The sequence below is a fragment of the Macaca thibetana genome, chromosome 4 (genome assembly GCF_024542745.1).
Source record: "Macaca thibetana thibetana isolate TM-01 chromosome 4, ASM2454274v1, whole genome shotgun sequence".
NCBI classification, from domain to species: Eukaryota; Metazoa; Chordata; class Mammalia; order Primates; family Cercopithecidae; genus Macaca; species Macaca thibetana.
In genome coordinates, this window is record NC_065581.1 from 105363956 (window position 1) to 105383973 (window position 20018).

Sequence of the window (20018 nt, forward strand, 5' to 3'; positions counted from 1 at the left end):
GGCCAAGGCGGGTGGATCATGAGGTCAGGAGATTGAGACCATCCTGGCTAATACAGTGAAACCCCGTCTCTACTCAAAATACAAAAAAATTAGCCGGGGCCGGGCGCGGTGGCTCAAGCCTGTAATCCCAGCACTTTGGGAGGCCAAGACGGGCGGATCACGAGGTCAGGAGATCGAGACCATCCTGGCTAACACGGTGAAACCCTGTCTCTACTAAAAATACAAAAAAACTAGCCGGGCGAGGTGGCGGGCGCCTGTAGTCCCAGCTACTCGGGAGGCTGAGGCAGGAGAATGGCGTAAACCCAGGAGGCGGAGCTTGCAGTGAGCTGAGATCCGGCCACTGCACTCCAGGCTGGGTGGCACAGCGAGACTGCGTCTCAAACAAACAACAAAAAAAAAATTAGCCAGGCGTGGTGGCGGGCGCCTGTAGTCCCAGCTACTCGGGAGGCTGAGGCAGGAGAATGGCGTGAATCCAGGAGGCGGAGCTTGCAGTGAGCTGAGATCGTGCTACTGCACTCCAGCCTAGGCGACAGAGCGGGACTCTGTCTCAGAAAAAAAAAAAGAAAGAAAGTTCAACCTAGGAACACGATGTTAACAGAAGAGATCTGTCATTATGCAACCAGTACGGCACTCTGAACAAACACTGAAAACAGCTCTCATCTCAAGGAACCCAGGCCTTGTGTCACAGTATGGGAAATTAGATGCTGGGGAAAACAGTGCTGTATGAACGAAGACTTCCAGCCAGCCATTGATCTCTTTGGACCCATTACTTTGCATTCCCAATCATATTAGAACCCTTCCCATCCAGAGGCTCCCCAAGACTTTGAACAGTTCTTCAGTGGCCCTTACAGAAAGATACTCTCTCCAGACAAATGCAGTATTTATATTAAGTCCACTGGATCTCTAGGAAACAGCAGAATTATCAGTGAAGAATCTATTAAATGGCTCAAGGCTTACTGTGAGGGATATTTCTATGGCTTGACAGCAAAACTCCTAGAACTGGTTCCTGTTTCTGCAATGAGGTGTTCCTTTAGAGTCAATGATAACTCACAAACAAAGCCTGCAAGTTCATGCAGGGGACATGGTGAAGTTCTTAAAAAAGAAGAAACCTGAAAATGCCTGTGTCAATAACAATGATTGATCTTTACCCAGGAGACACCTGAAACTTTGTCTTTGGACAGCTCTCTTTGACAGATGGTGTAGGGATATTCAGCTTTGCTAAGTATGGCAGTGATTTTTAAAGTTTGTGCTATGAAGGCAAAGGGAGGAAGTGCCAGAAAACATTTTCAACTGACTATTCAATTTTTGATAACTATTACATTCTGGAAAGAACTAGTGTTTCCGTACATTGAGCCCGTAAGATTTTAACCCATGAGACTGGACACACGTGGAATGTGACACTGTTGGTAGCTTCCACGCCTAACACAAGGCCCCAACCACCTGGAGGAAGCTGACCGGCGCCCTCTTGCCCTGTCTGTTTACGTGAGTTGCAGAGCGCTACTGACTTCAGCGCTGTAGAAGGCTACAGAGCACTGGTGGAGTGGATTGATAATGAATCTGCTGACACACCTGGAGTAACTCCAAAACAACAGGCCTGAGGATAATGCGACTTGACCAAAACCTGTGGAAGCCTTATAAGGAATGCAAGGATGGATAATAAAATGCCTTGCCGTTCTCCAAAAATAAGGACCTTCAAATAGGAGTAATTGAAATAAATACTTGTACATTATGCTTTCAAACAAACAAACAAACAAAAAAGAGCACTGGAATGAGACTCACATGTCTAAAACCTCCAGAGAATATGGCACTGGGCGCCGGACTGGATGGGAGATTCTGTTGCTTCAAAATAGGGTTAGTAGAACATTTGGGATCCTCTTGATTGAGAGATTTCAGAATATCTGGTGCACTGACCTTCTGGAGAAGGAAAAACAAAAATTAATATTATAGTCTCCATCCCTGTTTGGTTTTGTTCCAATGTGGTGACTTCAGCAAGCATCTATTACTTGATATTACTAATACGCAAATTTCTGAGTAGGAGGACACATTTGCATTTGGTATATGCGTGTGCACGCACACACACATATGCACACGCACGCACACGCACGCACACGCACGCACACAGGGCCCAGAGACAGACAACATCCAGCTTTGGGATAGTCATGAACAGTAATGGGTAGATCACTCATGGATTAGTAAAAGTCTTAAAGAAGTCCAAATTTTAGCCTTAATAAATGGTCCTGGCATTTAATCACTTGTTATATAATAACTGGCCTGATAAGCAGAGTTTTAGCTCTAAGATGCTTATAAAAAGGGAACAATCAAAATATGTCTCTAAATTTTCTAAAAATACTTTGCTAATTGTTGACCCTTCTTTATTTTTTCTTTCTTTTTTTGAGATGGAGTCTTGCTCTGTCACCCAGGCTGGAGGCTGGAGAGCAGTGGCACAATCTTGGCTCACTGCAGCCTCCATCTCTCGGGTTCCAGCAATTCTCCTGCCTCAACCTCCCAAGTAGCTGGAACTACAGGCATGTGCCACCACACTGGCTAATTTTTGTATTTTTAGTAGGGATGGGGTTTCACCATGTTGGTCAGGCTGACCTGTAACTCCTAACCTCAAGTGATCCACCTGCCTCAGCCTCCCAGAGCGCTGGGATTCCAGGCATGAGCCACCGCGCACAGCCAAGCTGACACTTCTGTGATGTAAACAGCTGTGTTTTCCAATATGGTAGTCACTAGCCACACATGGCTACTCAAATTAGTTCAAATCAAACAAAATTAACTTCTCAGTTGCGCTCAACCCATTTCAAATGCTCAGTGGCCACATGCAGCCATGGTCATTGTTTGGACAGCTCACATAAAGATCATTCCCATCCCTGCAGAAAGTTCCATCGGACAGTGCCCGTAGAGCGCAATAAACACAACGGGCAAGGTGGGAAAACCTCTTAATGGCTGAAAATACCAACTTTCCAAGTGGAGACTTTAGTTTTTGGTGCTGGGTTGGAGCAGAACTCAGAAATATAACCGTTGCCACATAGTCATAATTTTCAGGAAGAAAAAACTAAGTGAGAATACGACAGAACAAACGAAAGAAAAGATTACCTCCGCATTATTGATGTTCTGCATCCCCAGAATGCCAACGTAATTCCTACAGACATTTATTTGTTAGGCAACACTATATTTGCGCCACCACGCGAAATTCTGGGGGCTGGTAGAAGAGGAGGAAGAGAGGAGAAAGAGGAGAAGATGAAACGTCCATCCTCCAAGGGCTCACTAGCTAGTAGGAAGACAGAGACACCATTCAAATGGAAGCACCAGCCAGGTCAATGGCAAAGAGGCCAGGGAGAGTATCTTCAGCATGCAAGCCTCTAGGATGGTCTTCAGTGGGGCTGCAATTATCCGAGAGGGTGCTGAGGCTGGTTGGGGTAAGCCTGAGAGGGAAGGCCTTCCCCCTGGAGCAGCTGGTGATGGTTAAACAGAAAGCACATCCTAGACCTGCAGACACGTGGACACAGATCATGAACACAGGGGATGTGCGATGTTGTCTGAGGGGACACTAACGGTGTGACAGAAGTGTCCACCAAAGCCACAGCAAAGGAGCCAGAGGCTGGAAGAGCCAGCAGATCCAATGAGAGGGGTTCAAGAATGAAGGTGTGCCAAACAGGGGAAAAAGTAGGAGAAAAAGCTTACCTGCAGTTAAAGAAAGGCACATTTTAAATAACTGCCCATTATATTGGCAAATGTTAAAAGTTATAAAGTTGAGTTTTACTAGATGAAAACAGTCCTGGAGATGGATGGTGGTGATAGGAATGTTAAAAATTATAAAGTTGAGTTTTACTAGATGAAGAGAGTCCTAGAGATGGATGGTGGTGATGGGTGCAGAACATTAGGAATGTTTTCAATGCCATGAACTATACACTTAAAATGGCATAGATGGTAAGTCTTATGTGTATTTTACTATAATAAACATTTTGAGGAAAAAAAAAGGTACAAAGTTGAGTGTTGGCAAGAGTGCTGGAAAACAGGTCACTGTCCTGTCAGTGGTCAGGTAAACTGAGTCAACCTCAGTGGAGGGCAACTTGGCAGCATGAACTAAAAGCCCTAAAAAGTAGCTGTTAGGCCGGGCACAGTGGCTCATACCTGTAATCCCAGCACTTTGGGAGGCTAAGGCAGGTGGATCACGAGGTCAGGAGATCGAGACCATCCTGGCTAACAAAGTGAAACCCTGCCTCTACCAAAAATACAAAAATTAGCCAGGCGTGGTGGCACATGCCCGTAGTCCCAGCTACTCAGGAGGCTGAGGCAGGAGAATCACTTGAACCTGGGAGGCGGAGGTTGCAGTGAGCCGAGATCGCGCCACCACACTCTAGCCTGGGCAACAGAGCAAGACTCCGTCTAAAAAAAAAAAAAGGAAGAAAAAAAGTAGCTGTTAAAAAGGAATAGCTGGCCAGGCACAGCGGCTCATGCCTGTAATCCCAGCACTTTGAGGGGCTGAGGGGGGCAGATCACCTGAGGTTAGAAGTTCAAGACCAGCCTGGCCAACATGGTGGAACCCTGTCTCTACTAAAAATACAAAAATTAGCTGGGTGTGGTGGCACATGCCTGTAGTCCTAGCTACTTAGGAGGCTGAGACAGGAAAATGGCTTGAACCTGGGAGAAGGAGGTTGCAGTGAGCCAAGATCACTTACTCCACTGCCAGCCTGGGTGACAGAGTGAGACTCTATCTCAAAAAAAAAAAAAAAAAGAAAGAAAGAAAATCTTCTTCCTCCACCTCTGTCCTCAGTTCCCCCCTCCAGAGATAGCCCCTGCTGACGGTTTTTAGGCATTCTTCCTGTTTAACAGGTGCATGTTTTTATGGCTAATATAGGTCAATACTGTACATTCATAACACATACAATAAAATCCCAGTGGAACGCACAAGAGAGGAGAGGTAAGAATTCACTTATTGAAGAATCCTGGCCCAGATGCTTAAGTGAGCATTTTTGAAGGGGTGTTTGCAGAATATGTGGTTCAAACTTAACAGTCAGAAAAGCGGTGTGGAAAAGATGCTGAGCTGTTTTCTCAGTTAACATCTCCAGGTCACTGCGTGATTTTAAGGCAGGAGGATCCCTTGAGCCCAGGAGTTCAAGACCAGTCTGGGCAACATGGTAAAACCCTATCTCCAGAAAAAATACAAAAATCAGCTGGGTGGAATGGTGCACCCTTCTAGTCCCAGCTACTTGGGGGTGCTGAGATGGGAGGATCACCTGAGCCCAGGAGGTTGAGGCTGCAATGAGCCGTGTTCGCACCACTATACTCCAGCCCGGGTGACAAAGACAGACCTTGTCTCTAAAAAAAAAAAAAAAAGGTATCCACTACTTCTGTGCCTCAATGTAGCCACTTGCAAGGTGGACACCAACATCCCCCACTTCCAAAGCAGGGGCACCGTGTTCTATAATTAACGTTGACAAGATGCTCCAACATGCTCTGATGAAAACGAGAGGAATTTTGGAGAGCTCCCCAGCTAAGGCATGTGTAACTGCAGTCTGATGAATATTCTATTTAAAGATGTACTCCAGGGCCACGTGCGGTGGCTCACACCTGTAATCCCAGCACTTTGGGAGGCTACGGCAGGCAGATCGAATTGAGCTCAGGAGTTTGAGACTAGCCTAGGCAACACAGCGAAACCCCATTTCTACTAAAAATCCAAAAATTAGCCGGGTGTGGTGGTGCATGCCTGTAATCCCATCCACTCAAGAGGCTGAGGCAGGAGAATCATGAACTGGGGAGGAAGAGGTTGCAGTGAGCCAAGACTGTGCCATTGCACTCCAGCCTGGGCAACAGAATGAGACTCTGTCTCAAACATAAATAAAAATGAATAGAGATGTACTCCTTATATTTTAACCCAATAGTTATTTAGCATTTATAAATCATACTATCAAAGATGAGTACTTTGTAAATATTTGGTTAAATTGTCCCTTAAAACAGCCATATTTGGCTGGGTGTGGTGGCTCACACCTGTAATCCTGGCACTTTGGGAAGCCTAGGTGGGAGGATTGCTTGAGCCCAGGAGTTTGAGACCAGCCTGGGCAACATAGTGAGACCCCCATCTCTACTAAAAATAAAAATTAAAAAAAAATCAGCCAGACATGGTGCCATATGCCTGTAGTCTCAGCTACTTGGGAGGCTGAAGTGGGAAGATCACTTAAGCATAGGAGATCAAGGCTACAGTGACCCATGATAGCACCATTGTACTCCAGCCTGGGCAAGAGAGTGAGACTTGGTCTCAAAACAAAGAAACCAACCCAGCCACATCCTCAAGGTGGGGAGAGAGAAGGCCTGTAGAAAGTTGGAAGCATGTCCTGCCAAGGGCATGGCTGAGAAGTGGACACAGGCATAACAACGTCTACTTAGATGGGCTCTCCCCCCACCGTCTCCCCTGTACCCCACCACTTCTATCCCTGAGCTCCCAGAGCCCATCAGACAACCCCGGCCAGGCTCTGGGCCATGTGCACGTGCAGCAGGGGAGGGGGCGTGCCGAGGACTCACGGGCCATCCTCACGCAGAACGCCACAAGCCCAGCCTGTGGTGCGCGGGATGTGCCACCACACAGCACATCATGGTGTAAATGGGAAGTGCATCCCACTTCAGGGGCAGGGGCAGGGTGTGGCTGGTCTCTGGAGCAGGCTCCACCTAGCGCTTGGTCATCTCTTGGCCCCAGTGTCCCCGTCTTCAATGGGGACAGGAACAGTGCAAATTTCACAGGGCTGTCTTAAGGATCACAAAGGCTGAATACCTCTGAGGGGCATTACGCTGAGAATAATGCCAGGCATCTGGTTAACCCTAAGTCAATGTTAGACTCTGAGTGGTTTCCTGTGACTCAGGCGAGTAAGAGAATTACTCATACTTCCACAATCCCCTTGCTGAACCCTCTTTCTTCAGCAGTCCTCATTTGTCCTTCTTACAGGAACATAGAGTTTAGAATTCAGAGTCAAATCCTGGGTTTGCTCCTGGCTCTTTCATTCAGTATGTGACATTAGGCAGGTTGGTTAACCTCTCACTGAAACTTAGGTTCTTGAGATGTATATTTTATATATATATATATATATATTTTTTTTTTTTTTGAGACAGAGTTTCACTCTTGTCGCCCAGGCCGGAGTGCAATGGCACGATCTCGGCTTACTGCAACCTCCGCCTCCTAGGTTCAAGCGATTCGCCTGCCTCAGCCTCCTCAGTAGTTGGGATCACAGGCACCTGCCATCATGCCTGGCTAATTTTTGTATTTTTAGTAGACACAGGGCTTTACCGTGTTGGCCAGGCTGGTCTTGAACTTTTGACCTCAGGTGATCCACCCACCTCAGCCTCCCAAAGTGCTGGGATTACAGGCATGAGCCATGGTGCCTGGCCAATTTTTAAAATTTTTAATTATTATTATTTAAGACAGGGTTTCACTCTGTCACCCAGGCTGGAGTGCAGTGGTGCAACCATGGGTCACTGCAGCCTTGACCTCCTGGGCTCAAGAGATCCTACCACCTCAGTCTCCTAAGTAGCTGGGATTATAGACATGTGCCACCACACCCGGCTAATATTTGCACTTTTGTAGAGACAGGGTTTCCCTATGTTGTCCAGGCTGGTCTCAAACTCCTTGGCACAAGTAATCTGCCCACCTCGGCTTCCCAAAGTGCTGGGATTACAGGCATGGGCTACCAGGCTCGGCCGATCTTTATCATGGGAGTAACAATATCTATCACAGTATTTTTGTAAGCATTAAATGTGATAAAGTAGGTAAGAAAAAATGCTGCCACCATGTGTGGAACACAGGGCTTCATAAGGGGCTGCTAACCCTCCCCTCCGCCTGTTTCACTAGGAGAAGGAGTGATCCCCTGAGGGAGTTCAGATGGCGCTTCTGTAGACCCTGGGAAGCTGGCAGGAGCTGACACTTGTGTTATAGAATTTCAAACACCTGCCAAATACATTTCAAACCGTCTAGACACCTCGTTCCTAAAGTGTGGTCTGAGAACTTCACAGCATAGACTTCACTAGATCCCAGGAGCTCACCAAAAATGCACCTGCAGCTCCTCATGTCACGTCCATCCCGCAGCTACTGATTCGGAATCTGCATTTTAAGACCCCCAGTGACTCCCATACTCATAAGAGCTGGGAATCACTGGCCCAGAGTTCAGTCCTCTTTTGGCTACACAACCTTTGGCATGTGACTTAATCTCTCTAAGCCTCCATTTCTTTACACGTAAAATGAGGTTGCATGCAATACCTACCCTAGAGGGTGGTTATGAAGATAAAACGAGATAGCTTAATTAAGCTTTTAGTACAGAGTCCAGCACATCATAGTAAATGCTGGCAATTTAGATAAAATATTTAGATGACTTACATAGCAAATCAAGATACTATATTATCTCATTAGATGTTTACAAAACCTTGTGCTGTGGGCAGAACAGGTATCAATTATCATCTTCATTTTATAGAGGGGTAGGTACACAGGCTCGAGTGGGAGGCAAGACGTGAACTCTCAAGAGGCTGTGTGCAAGTTCCAGCAGGAGAGGGGGACTGACCTCACACCCTCGCCTAAAGGACAGTCTGTCTGGGGACAGCTTGAGTGGAGTCCACAGCAGCAGAGAAGGGACACCCGTTCTGTCCAGCCTACCAGGGCAGTCACATCAACTCTGCAAGCAACAGCTAGTGGCACCTGCCCAGGCAAGGCACCTCAGCTGAACTAGAATGCAGGTTTTCCGATTCCAAGGTTGGCTTTCTCTCATACCCGAAGCATTCACTCCAGGCTGGGTTAGTCCTGGTGGGAAGGTGGAATAATTATTTCCCTAGACACCTTTACTAGGGGAGCTCTCACTTGTGGTGTGGACAGCGGGGGAAGAGCGCCCCACAGGCTTTATGTTTTCAATAGTTTCCATCAGAGGCCAGGACAGATTTTAACCAGAGGCCGCTGGTCTTGCAGACTCAAGGGCTAACTCGGCAGGTGTGGGCCCTGCAGGAAGCCCTTGGGCTTTGGTGCAGGCTTGAAGCCGGCAGGGAGCTCTGTGGACACAGAGGAGCCTCAGGGGCTGGTGATTAGGTGGAAGCCTTTCCCTGTACTGAACAGTTTTCCAGACTGACCTTGAATCCTGACCTGCCTTGGGCCAGGCCTGCCCTAATAGAAGCGCTGACTGGTAATGATGTTTTTCTGATGGCTGTTTTTCCATAAAACCAAAGAAAACATAAATCTACAGAGAAGGCAGGCTAGAAAGTTCTGGAAGACAACATGAAGGTGAACAGCATGGAGGCCTTGTGGGGCTCAGGGTACCCTGGTGGTGACGTTGACCGCAGTGTCAGACTGGCTCCGTCTCTCTGTCTGGCCCGCACACTGCCCAGAGCCCGTGGCAAGAAGATGCTTCTCAGAGGCCATGTCATTCTGGGATTTGGAGAGCTCTAAAAGGCAAACACAAGGGTTGACGGGTGGCAACACGCAGCTTTGCTGAGACTTGTAGGAGCCTCTTCTGGGGTTCTCTGAACCCACAGACAGTAGGTCGCAAGGTCCCAAGAGGGCAAAGTGCACAGAGGCGCAAGAGTGGCACATCCCCTCACCAAGAGCAGAGGTGTCGGGAGGGTGAGCAGACAGTGTGCTGGATCAGGGCAGGAGAAGGCTGGCTTCCTTCAAGGTCCCGCTGTGGTCACCCGGGCCATAGTCAGGGTGAGGTGAAGGGAAATCATCCACCCAAGCTCCCCTGCGTTCCAGGTCACACATATGTATGTACACTCGTCCAAACACGAAGGTGGCAGCCTACCAAACAAGCTGGCTTTCTAGGGGTTCCTTACAAAGATGTTACAACTTAACACCATTTCTTGTGACTCTCTGAAGTGAGGTAAAAATAAGATTTGGGGTGTCCTCATAAAAATTATAGTAAGCAAACCCTGGAAAGATGACTGTAAACAAATTTGTTTTTACAGTGTAATAGTGGTCTAGAATAAAGATGAATAAAGTTCGAAGGAAGGAAGCCACACACAGAAGTGAGAGAACCACCTTGAAGATGGTTTCATCCTTCAAAGATGGTTTCATTTTCCCTTGAGACCCCCATTCCTCCAAACGAGGACCTTAAAACTGTCTCTAGATCTGTGCTGTCTGGTAGAGAGACAATGCAAGTCACACATATTATTTTAAATTTTTATAGTAGCCACATTTAAAAAGTTTTTAAAAAAAAACAGGTAAAATTAACTCTATATTTATTTATTTATTTTATTTATTTTTGAGATGGAGTCTCACTCTGTTGCCCAGGCTGGAGTGCAATGATGTGATCTCGGCTCACTGCAACCTCTGCCTTCTTGGTTCAAGCAATTCTCGTGTCTCAGCCTCCCAAGTAGCTGGGATTACAGGTGTGTGTCACCACACTCGGCTAAGTTTTGTATTTTTAGTAGAGACAGGGTTTCACCATGTTGGCCAGGCTGGTCTCGAACTCCTGAGGAGCTCAAGATATCCACCCACCTTGGCCTCCCAAAGTGCTGGGATTACAGGCTTGAGCCCGGCCAAATAAATTTTAATTCTATATTTAGTTTAACACAATATATCCAAAATATTAAAACATGTCATCAATATTAAAGTTATCCATGAAATATTTTACTTCTGTTGGATTCCAAGCCTCTGAAACCCAGTGTGTTCACTTTGGTAGTGCATCTTGCAGCCATATTTCAGGGGCTCAAAAGCGACACGTGGTTAGAGGCTACTGCAATGTACAGCGTGGCTCTCGACCTCCCTGGCTGGCTTTGGATCCACTCCTTGGGATGTTATTGCATGAATCCTCTATCCTCTCGCTATGTATGGGTTCTCTCCCGCCTGCACTGCCCAGGAGTGAGTCCTGCAGTGACATTTTCCTCTAGAGAGGGAAATTCAACACACGCTCCCCGAAACTGCTGGGGTGTCCAGCTTCTCCACCAGGATGCCTCCTAGCCTCCCCTGATAGCAATGCCATCCCAAATCCTCAAGGTGACCATCGAGAAACACTGGGGTATCTTTCTAAGGCCAGCAGCTCCCAAGGTACTAGCACGCACCAGATCCTCAAAGTGGACAAAATAAAGGACACACTCAGATGGCCCATCCCAGTCTGGGCTGTGACGCTGTGAGGGGCTCTAATTTCTAACCCCTTAGGAGGAACTGGTCCCCCAGCAATCTCTTTGTGCCCACCCCAAAGCCTCGGCCTATATGGGCCATTTAAAGTTCACAGACAAGGGGAGAGGACGGGCCTTCTTGAGAAATTTGGGCCCTAAGAAATAGGTTTATGGGTCAGTATTATTAGGGGACAAAGGATAAGGAAGAGAAAGAAATGCAGATTGCTTCTGAGCAAGACCAGTTTTCTCATTTCCTCTTCCCCCTTCTAAGGGGGACGACAAAGCTGACATCTTCTAGAAATGTACTGATAATACACAGAGCTGTGGTCACTCATTTCCTCCCGCTGGTTTGACTTCGTTGGGCAGCTTCAGCAGCTAGAGGTTGTAATTCTGGGTCAGCTTTCAAAACCCCTCAGGGGCAAGGCCACCCTTCAGCACCCGCGCCAGTGCAGAGTCTGGGGCCCTCCACAGCCCCTCCCCGAGGACCTCAGGTGCCAATCTGACTTCCTCCCCTGAGAATGAGGCTTCCCTCTGCACCCACTTCTGTAGGGAAACAGGCAGCAAAAAGATAACAGGGGCACGAGAAGAAGAGCTCAAAATCCAAAGCAATAGGAGTCAGCGCCTACAGGACAGGAGAAGGGCGTGTGTGTGGTCACGTGTCCTGTTCCTGCAGAACCAGGGGAAGCACTTGGGAAAGGTCAGAGGCAAAGCACCACTCCCAGGAACCAGAAAGCTGGGGTTTTCTATCTCTGCCTCTGGGCAGGGGGTGGTAGTGGGGTGGGGGAGTGGGTGCTGGGGTGTGTGTGTGTGTATAGGTTATGTGGTTTAGTCAGCTTCCCACATCTGAGAAGGGTTGCTTGCTGCTTTGCTCTTGTGAATTCCCCCACACCTCACCCAGGGACTAGCTCTAGTCGTCCAACTGGGTATTTCACTGGTTAGCCTCAAGTGTGTGAGCAGGTACACAGGCCAGGCTATGGGGTGGCCGTCTGACAGCTGTGAGCACATCCAATGCACCTGTGTGTAGGGCTGGGAGCGTCCAGAAGGCGCGTGTGTGCTGACGTGTGTCCCACCTCTCTGGATTTCGGTGGCTGAGGGATGACAGGGCTGGGGCTAACTCCAAGGCACTGATTCCACAGTGGCAGTGGTGGGAGACAATTCACAGAAGCCACATAGATTTGGAGAAGGGCTGTTCATCTAGAAAGACATACAGGGAAGGGTGGACTAGCACCTACTGGGGTGTGGGTGGGAAAACAGCACCAACAAGAGAACAGGCAGCCAGGACAGCTGGAAAACAAATTCCAGGCCAAGGAGCACAGAGCGGGGGTACTGTCAGCGAGCCCCGCAGGGTGGGAGCAGTGATTTTTAAGCCACCAAGTGCTCTTAGCAAATAGGCTCATGAAATTCAGCTGCTTCCTCCCTCTGAACAAGGAAGGAACAGACCATTGCATGAGACAGTCACTGTTTCTGTTCATCTGAAGAGCAGTGCTCTGACGTCCATTGTCATCGTGTGACAGCTGAGACAGGGCTCATGAGGAATATGGACAACTAATTAAAGTCATATAAAGAGACTGTCTCAGAGCCAAGTGCAGCACTGAGACCATCTGCACGCAACTGCAGAAAAGGGGATGATGAAGAGAAGCCGAGCAGAAACACAGTGAAAAAGAAATCCATGCCTAAGGACACTTGAGCCCACTAAGGACATTTTCTAAACACCTGACCAGCCCTGGGCATCTTAGGAGGCATGAAAAGGAGTCTGTCCTCTGGGACTTAAGATAAATAGAGAAAAAAGTATCTGAACAGAGAGAACACTGAAAGACACAATATTCCAAATGGAAGTGGTTCCGGGTTACGTGCACCGGAAAATCACAGGATTACTGCTAACCGAAGAAAATACATTTACCAAGGAGAAAAGGAGAAAGGTGAAGTAATTCCATGCAGATGATAGATATTGGGCCCCACCGGCCTGAAAGGTTCTGGTTTTAGATTCCCTGAAATTACATCTTTCTTTTCTTCTCTTTTTTTTTTGTTTTTTTTGTTTTGTTTTGTTTTTTGAGATGGAGTCTTGCTCTGCTGCTAAGGCTGTAGTCCAGTGGTGCGATCTCGGCTCAATGCAACCTCCGCCTCCTGGGTTCAAGTGATTCTCCTGCCTCAGCTTCCCCAGTAGCTGGGATTACAAGCACCCACCACCACGCCCAGCTAATTTTTGTATTTTTAGTGGAGACGGGGTTTCACCATGTTGGCCAGACTGGTCTCGAACTCCTGAATTCAAGTGATCCACCCACCTTGGCCTCCCAAAGTGCTGGGATGACAGGTGTGAGCCACCAGGTCCAGCCCTGAAATTGTCTCTTTACGTTTTCTCTGTTGGTCCTCAGGGAAGTCTAAACTCCTTTGCCCATGACGCTGAGCTAGGCAGGTTTTGGCAGGAGTAGGGGAAACTGAGCCAGCCTGTAGACTGAAATGGCATTTCCTTCCCACAAGGAACCATAGGCCTGCTCTGTTGGGAAAGAGGTGAAGGGTCAGGTGCTGTGGCTTTCCCCGGGGTCCAGACACAAAGTGAGTGGCCTGAGGGACAGTGCCAACTGAGATCACCAGCCAGGCCCTAGCCAGTGGGCTCGGCTGGTCTGGAGGGTGGTGGGAAAACACATCATGAAGCATGCACTTACTTTTCACGTGGGTAGCAAGAGACAGAAACAAATTTTCCACGGACTTATTAAATCCTCTACACTGACCAAGTTCCTGTAACTAAAACAGAGACAGAAGGAGAGAATGAGAATTATGCTTGATGACTTGTGTTTGCCTCAGCAGCGTCCAGGCTGCCAACCCCAAAACACTGGCATGTGGGTGTGTGGGCATGAGTGTGGGTGTGGTGCTGGGGGTGCAGGTGGGCGTGGCTGTATGCATGCAGGCCTGGAGGTGGACAGCAGTCTTCCGGAGGGGAAGGCATCCTCTTTATTCAGTGTCTCGCCCTGCTTTTGATATTCACATTGAAGGAGCATTATCAGTGGGTTGTTGACAAGATGACAAGTACCCCTGGGAAATGATGACTGGCATTTCACTGGCTCAAAGACTGTACTCAAGTAAATTACTGCTTGTTTAACCTCTTTTCTCCTATGGCTCCACCCCAACTCCATGCAGAGTGGGATGTCAACAGTGGCAGAATGCGGGTGGCACAGAGGATAAGGATGGTAAAAGCTACAAGGTGACCAGCTGAGAGCTGAGGGGCTCCACTTCCCAAAGCAGAAGAGAAGGAAAAAAAAGATAAAACAACAGAAAGGAGTTCACTTCCTTCTCCAAGTCTCATTCATTCATCCATCCATCCACCCATCTAGCCACCAAACCTTCATCCATCCTACCATCCATCCAATCATCCATCAGTCCGATAAATACATCTTGAGCATGTAGGTACTGAAACAACTCTGGAGAATTTGAAATTTCAAGGAGAAAGGAGAGCAGGATTTTGAAGGTCACCCCAGAGTCTCAGTTTGAAATTGAAAAAGAAGGCTGGGCACGGTGGCTCAAGCCTGTAATCCCAGCACTTTGGGAGGCTGAGACGGGCGGATCACGAGGTCAGGAGATCAACACCATCCTGGCTAACACGGTGAAACCCCGTCTCTACTAAAAAATACAAAAAACTAGCTGGGCGAGGTGGCGGGCGCCTGTAGTCCCAGCTACTCGGGAGGCTGAGGCAGGAGAATGGCGTGAACCCGGGAGGCGGAGCTTGCAGTGAGCTGAGATCCGGCCACTGCACTCCAGCCTGGTCGATAGAGCGAGACTCTGTCTCAAAAAAAAAAAAAAAAAAAAAAAAGAAATTGAAAAAGAACGTATGTGATTCTTCTCTCTTATCAGCATTATATATTTTTGGGTTTGGATCATAACCTCAAAGACAGTCTCAAATGCCATAATCCCAAATGTTGAAAGATCAAAATCTCTAAAGTCGAAATCCCTAAAGTCTACATCCCCAACATCTAAAATCCCCAAAAATCACAATTACGGGATAGTTGCATCATGTTAGGGGACCTATTACCTTGTTACTGCCTGTATTAAGTATGACTTAAGGAGAGCCTATGGGTACCAGGTTGACAAGGGGTGGACTTAATTAATTAATGACACCTTAATTATAGATATCTACTTGACTTGATTCAGGAATACCTCGAAGCCTGGTAAGGCATTATTCTGGGTGTGTCTGTGAGGGTGTTTCCAGAGGAGATCAGTGTGAGTCTCAGTGGATTAGGTTAGAAAGATCTGCCCTCAATACTGGCATGTACCATCACTCAACCAGGGGCCTAAGGAGAACAAACACAGCAAGAGAATTGGTCTCTGAGAGCTGGAACAGACTTTTCTTCTGCTGCCTTGGACATCAGAACTCCAGGCTGATTGGCCACTGGACTCCAGGACTTAGACCAGATGCTCCCTGGGTCCTGTGGCTTTCAGCTTTGAACTGAGAGTTACACTGTCAGAGCTGTGTGAACCAGGGCAACTCCATCTTGAATAGGCGCTGGGTAAAATGAGGCTGAGACCTACTGGGCTGCATTCCCAGATGGTGAAGGCATTCTAAGTCACAGGATGAGATAGGAGGTCAGCACAAGATACAGGCCATAAAGACCTTGCTGATAAGACAGGTTGCAGTAAAGAAGACAGCTAAAATCCACCAAAACCAAGATGGCGACAAGAGTGACCTCTGGTCGTCCTCGCTGCTACATTCCCGCCAGTGCCATGACAGTTTACAAACACCACGGTAACATCAGGAAGTTACCCTACACAGTCTAAAAAAGGGGAGGCATGGATAATCCACTCCTTGTTGAGCAAGTCATTGAGAAATAACCATAAAAATGGGCAACCAGCAGCCCTCAGGGCTGTTCTGTCTATGGAGTAGCCATTCTTTATTCCTTTACTTTCCTAATAAACTTGCTTTCACTTTACTCTATGGACTCGCCCTGAATTCTTTCTTCCTCGAGATCCAAGAACCATCTCTTGGGGTCTGTTTCCTGTAACACCACCATCAGCTTTCCTGATGCTGACCCCTTGGGACTTGGACTGACTCACGCTACTGGTATCCCAAGGTCTCCAGTCTGCAGATGGCCTGCGGAGAGACTTCTCAGCTGCCACGATCACGTGAGCCAATTCCCCTAGTAAGACCCTTCTCATATATCTATATACGTATCCGATTGGCTGTGTCTACCTGGAGAACCCTAATACAGATTTGGTGTTGAGGAAGTCAACTATCATTCCTTCTTATTGTATTCCTTACAGCACAACAGAAGAGATCTGTGAAATGGTTCCTTCACCAAAAAGCCTGTGATATGAGTATAAGGTTATTTGATAATGAATGGTAAAAGTTTAAAAACTAATTAGTATTGGTGCTGCAAAGGCAGGAAATGGCTTAATTACCATGATTGAGCAAGAACCAGCCTTTCAAATGGACAGCATGTGCTTACAAAATGCGTAGACCTGGCCAGGTGCGGTGGCTCACACCTGTAACCCCAGCACTTTGGGAGGCAGGCGGATCACGAGGTCAGGAGGTCAAGAGCAGCCTGGCCAATAGTGAAACCCCATCTCTACTAAAGAGATAAAACAAATTAGCTGGGCATGGTGGTGCATGCCTGTAATCCCAGCTACTCAGGAGGTTGAGGCAGGAGAATTGCTTGAACCCAGGAGGTAGGGGTTGTGATGAGCCAAGATCACACCATTGCACTCCAGCCTGGGCAACAAGAGTGAAACTCCGTCTCAAAAAAAAAAAAAAAAAAAATGCTTAGACCACAACCACTCTCTCAATACAAGTGCAGCGAGTGTTTCACAGATCTTAGAAGTAAAAACACAAGCAAAAAACTACAAGAAATCTCCCCTGCCAAATTATTTACTTTAGCTGTGTATGAGCGCTGCCCCTTCACACACAGCAGTTTGCTATGCTATGTAGTTCATCATTTCCCATGCTGGAGGTAAAAATTGCAGACTTTTAGAGAGTTTTAATTTCTGTTATGTACTTTTTTTTTAAATTGACTCCATGCTTCGAAGTACGTCATCACACCATGACTTTGAGCTGTACATAAAAATGTTGATATTTCCTAAGTGAAGAGATCTCCTTTTTGTACATTTGTATTTGCAAAAGATAAAATTTCTTGAGATCTCAGTTGCTTGGGTGACTGCATATGCAATGGTGACCCATGGCGGTTTTTGATCCATCTCATCAAATGACTGTTTGAAAAATACTGTTGTTCATGACAATATTTCAGTTACAAAGCTGGATGCACACAACACCGGCCACAGTAATATGCATTTCTACACTTCTCTGATGTATTTCTTTATGAATATAGTTCAGCTGTTCATAATTGTTATACCCATGTGACTGTCATTAGTATATCTGAGTGTTTATGCTTGTAAAAATATGCATGCTGTTTTTGTCCTATGTATTGTGTAAAGTGGCCAATGAAGTGTTCTGTCATGGTTTTTGTTTTTAGTTTGTTTGTTTAGAGACAGTCTTGCTGTGTTGCCTAGGCTGGAATGCAGTGGCGCAATGCAGCCTTGGCCTCCTGGGCTCAAGGGATCCTCCTCCCTCAGCCTCCTGAGTAGCTGAGCCTACAGGCATGTGCTACCACACCCAGCTAGTTTTTAAATTTTTTGTAGAGATGGGGTCTTGCTATGTTGCCCAGGCTGTTGCTATGTTTTTATATGTTTCTCAAATCCCCTTTAAATTTTTTTTTTTTTTAGACAGAGTCTCGCTCTGTCACCCAGGCTGGAGTGCAGTGGCATGATCTTGGCTCACTGCAAACTCTGCCTCCCAGGTTCACGCCATTCTCCTGCCTCAGCCTCCCGAGTAGCTGGGACTACAGGTGCCTGCCACTAGGCCCGGCTATGTTTTATATTTTTAGTAGAGACGGGGTTTCACCGTATTAGCCAGGGTAGTCTTGGATCTCCTGACCTCGTGATCCACCCGCCTCGGCCTCCCAAAGTGCTGGGACTATAAGCGTGAGCCGCCGCGCCCGGCCCTCCTTTAAAAATTTTAAATACATTTCTTCATAATAATTTTTAGATTTTCTAGAATTATATTTTTGGGATTTTGATCTTTCAGGATTCCAGCATTCAGGATGATGACACCCGAAACTATGCCTTCTGGGATTATGATCAGCTCCTGTATTCTCCCATATATACCTGCTGCCTTTAATTTATAGAATAATGAAGATAACCAAGACAATATATTTCCATGGCACTTTACAGTTTTCCAAGTACCAACACAGACATTATTTTGTTAATTTCTCACAACAGCCATGGGAGGCAAGCCAGACAAATACAGACGCTCCCTGACTTACGATGGTTTGACTTACAATTTTCTGAGTTGATGATGGTGTGAAAGTAATATATATTCAGTGGAAACCGTAATTTGCATTTTGATCTTTTCTATTTTGTATTTATTATTATAAAATAGGTTTTGCATTAAATGATTCTGTCCAACTGTAGGCTAACGCAAGCCTTCAGAGCACATTTAAGCAGGCTATGCTATGCTATGATGTTTGGTAGGTTAGGTGTGTATTAAACACAATTTTTTTTTGTGAGATGGAGTCTTGCTCTGTTGCCCAGGCTGGAGGGCAGTGGGACTTGGCTCACTGCAACCTCCACTTCTGAGGCTCAAGCAATTCTCTTGCCTCAGCCTCCAGAGTAGCTGGGACTACAGGTACCTGCCACCATGCCCAGCTACTTTTTGTATTTTTAGTAGAGACAGGGTTTCACCATGTTGGCCAGGCTGGTCTCGAATTCCTAGCCTCAAGTGACCCACCAAAGTGCTGGTGTGAGCCACTGCGCCTAGCTAAATATATTTTTGACTTACAATATTTTCAATTTACTATGGGTGTACTGGGACATAACCCCATCGTGAGTCAGGCAGCACCTGTAAAATTATTTCCACCTCTCAGGTGGGAAACCCAGGTAACTGCCCCAAGATGGCACAGCTAATTTCTTTGGACAGAAATGGTGCTGGTCCACTGTACATTAGAGCCTGCACACACTCAAAAGAGACACTCCCACTCTCACACACCTGTAACCAATCTTATTTCCCCTGAGACCCCAGAGACTCTACACACACGCCCAGCACAGAGCAGAGTTGGGGAAGAGGGCCGATGCCATGCCAAGAGTAAAGAGACCTCGGGTGCAGGCAGAAGGGGTCGCTGATGACACAGAGGGTCCCACGACCAGAAGGAGGAGAGAAGCTCTGTCCAGCCTTGAGGGCCCTCACTCCCCACCCCGTTTTGTGACCCGCTCCAGGCACAGTCAAATCCCTTAGCTGGGAGGTTCTGTGCCCAGCCTCAGCCTCCAAAGCTCCCCTGCTTCCTCTCCTTCTATCCCCTACCCCCTACTAGAGAAGTGCCCAGAATGGATACATTACCCTGCCAGGACTGTGGCTGCACTGGCTCTCACTGACAGGAGGTGGAGTGGGAGGAACCACAGAAATTTTGCTGTCAAGGAAAATACAGGAATAAGAAATGGGTTGTGAACTATGCAAGTCATTAGTTTTACGAATACACAAAATGTGCCATTATTCTATAATTCTAGTTCTCCGCCTTTTTTTTTTTTTTTTTTAATAACTGCCTCACTTTTTGGAAGAATAGCCAGCAGCCCTGCTTGGACCTGCTGCTCTTTGAAGGGCATGATTTCCTGGTATCTATATGAGGGTGATGCTGCCTAAAATCTGGGTACTCCGTTCTGCTCAGTCACGTGTCCTGAAACGGCCTGGGTGCTCCGGCCTGGACCCGCCACCTGGCTGCAGGGAAACCCCTGGCTCCCATCGGCGCTCCCATGTACTCTGAGCACAAACCACACTAGCAGAAGCGCCAAAAATGTTGCGGATGTGAGAATCAACCACAAAGCAAACTGGAAGCTTGTGCTAAAAGAAATGGGAAAGAATACGGGAGGAAAAAAAAGAAAAAGTCTTGATACTGGAAAAT

General features: G+C 47.1%; 1 protein-coding gene and 1 pseudogene across 6 annotated transcripts in view; one reads left to right on the forward strand and one right to left on the reverse strand.

The window, feature by feature from the left end:
• The window catches only part of SYTL3 (synaptotagmin like 3), a 132729-nt gene that overhangs the window by 52805 nt on the left and 59906 nt on the right, over nucleotides 1-20018 (reverse strand). For 4 of the 6 annotated variants that reach the window (XM_050786722.1, XM_050786721.1, XM_050786720.1 and 1 more), the window contains 4 exons: nucleotides 19460-19529; nucleotides 13749-13827; nucleotides 9290-9414; nucleotides 1780-1914 (listed from right to left, as the gene is read on the reverse strand). In XM_050786722.1, the coding sequence (XP_050642679.1) occupies nucleotides 1780-1914; nucleotides 9290-9414; nucleotides 13749-13827; nucleotides 19460-19529 (409 nt within the window). The remainder of the gene's footprint in view (nucleotides 1-1779; nucleotides 1915-9289; nucleotides 9415-13748; nucleotides 13828-19459; nucleotides 19530-20018) is intronic. The other 2 variants (XM_050786724.1, XM_050786723.1) reach the window with 2 other exon arrangements.
• Nucleotides 614-1760, forward strand: LOC126952307 (archaemetzincin-2-like; annotated as a pseudogene).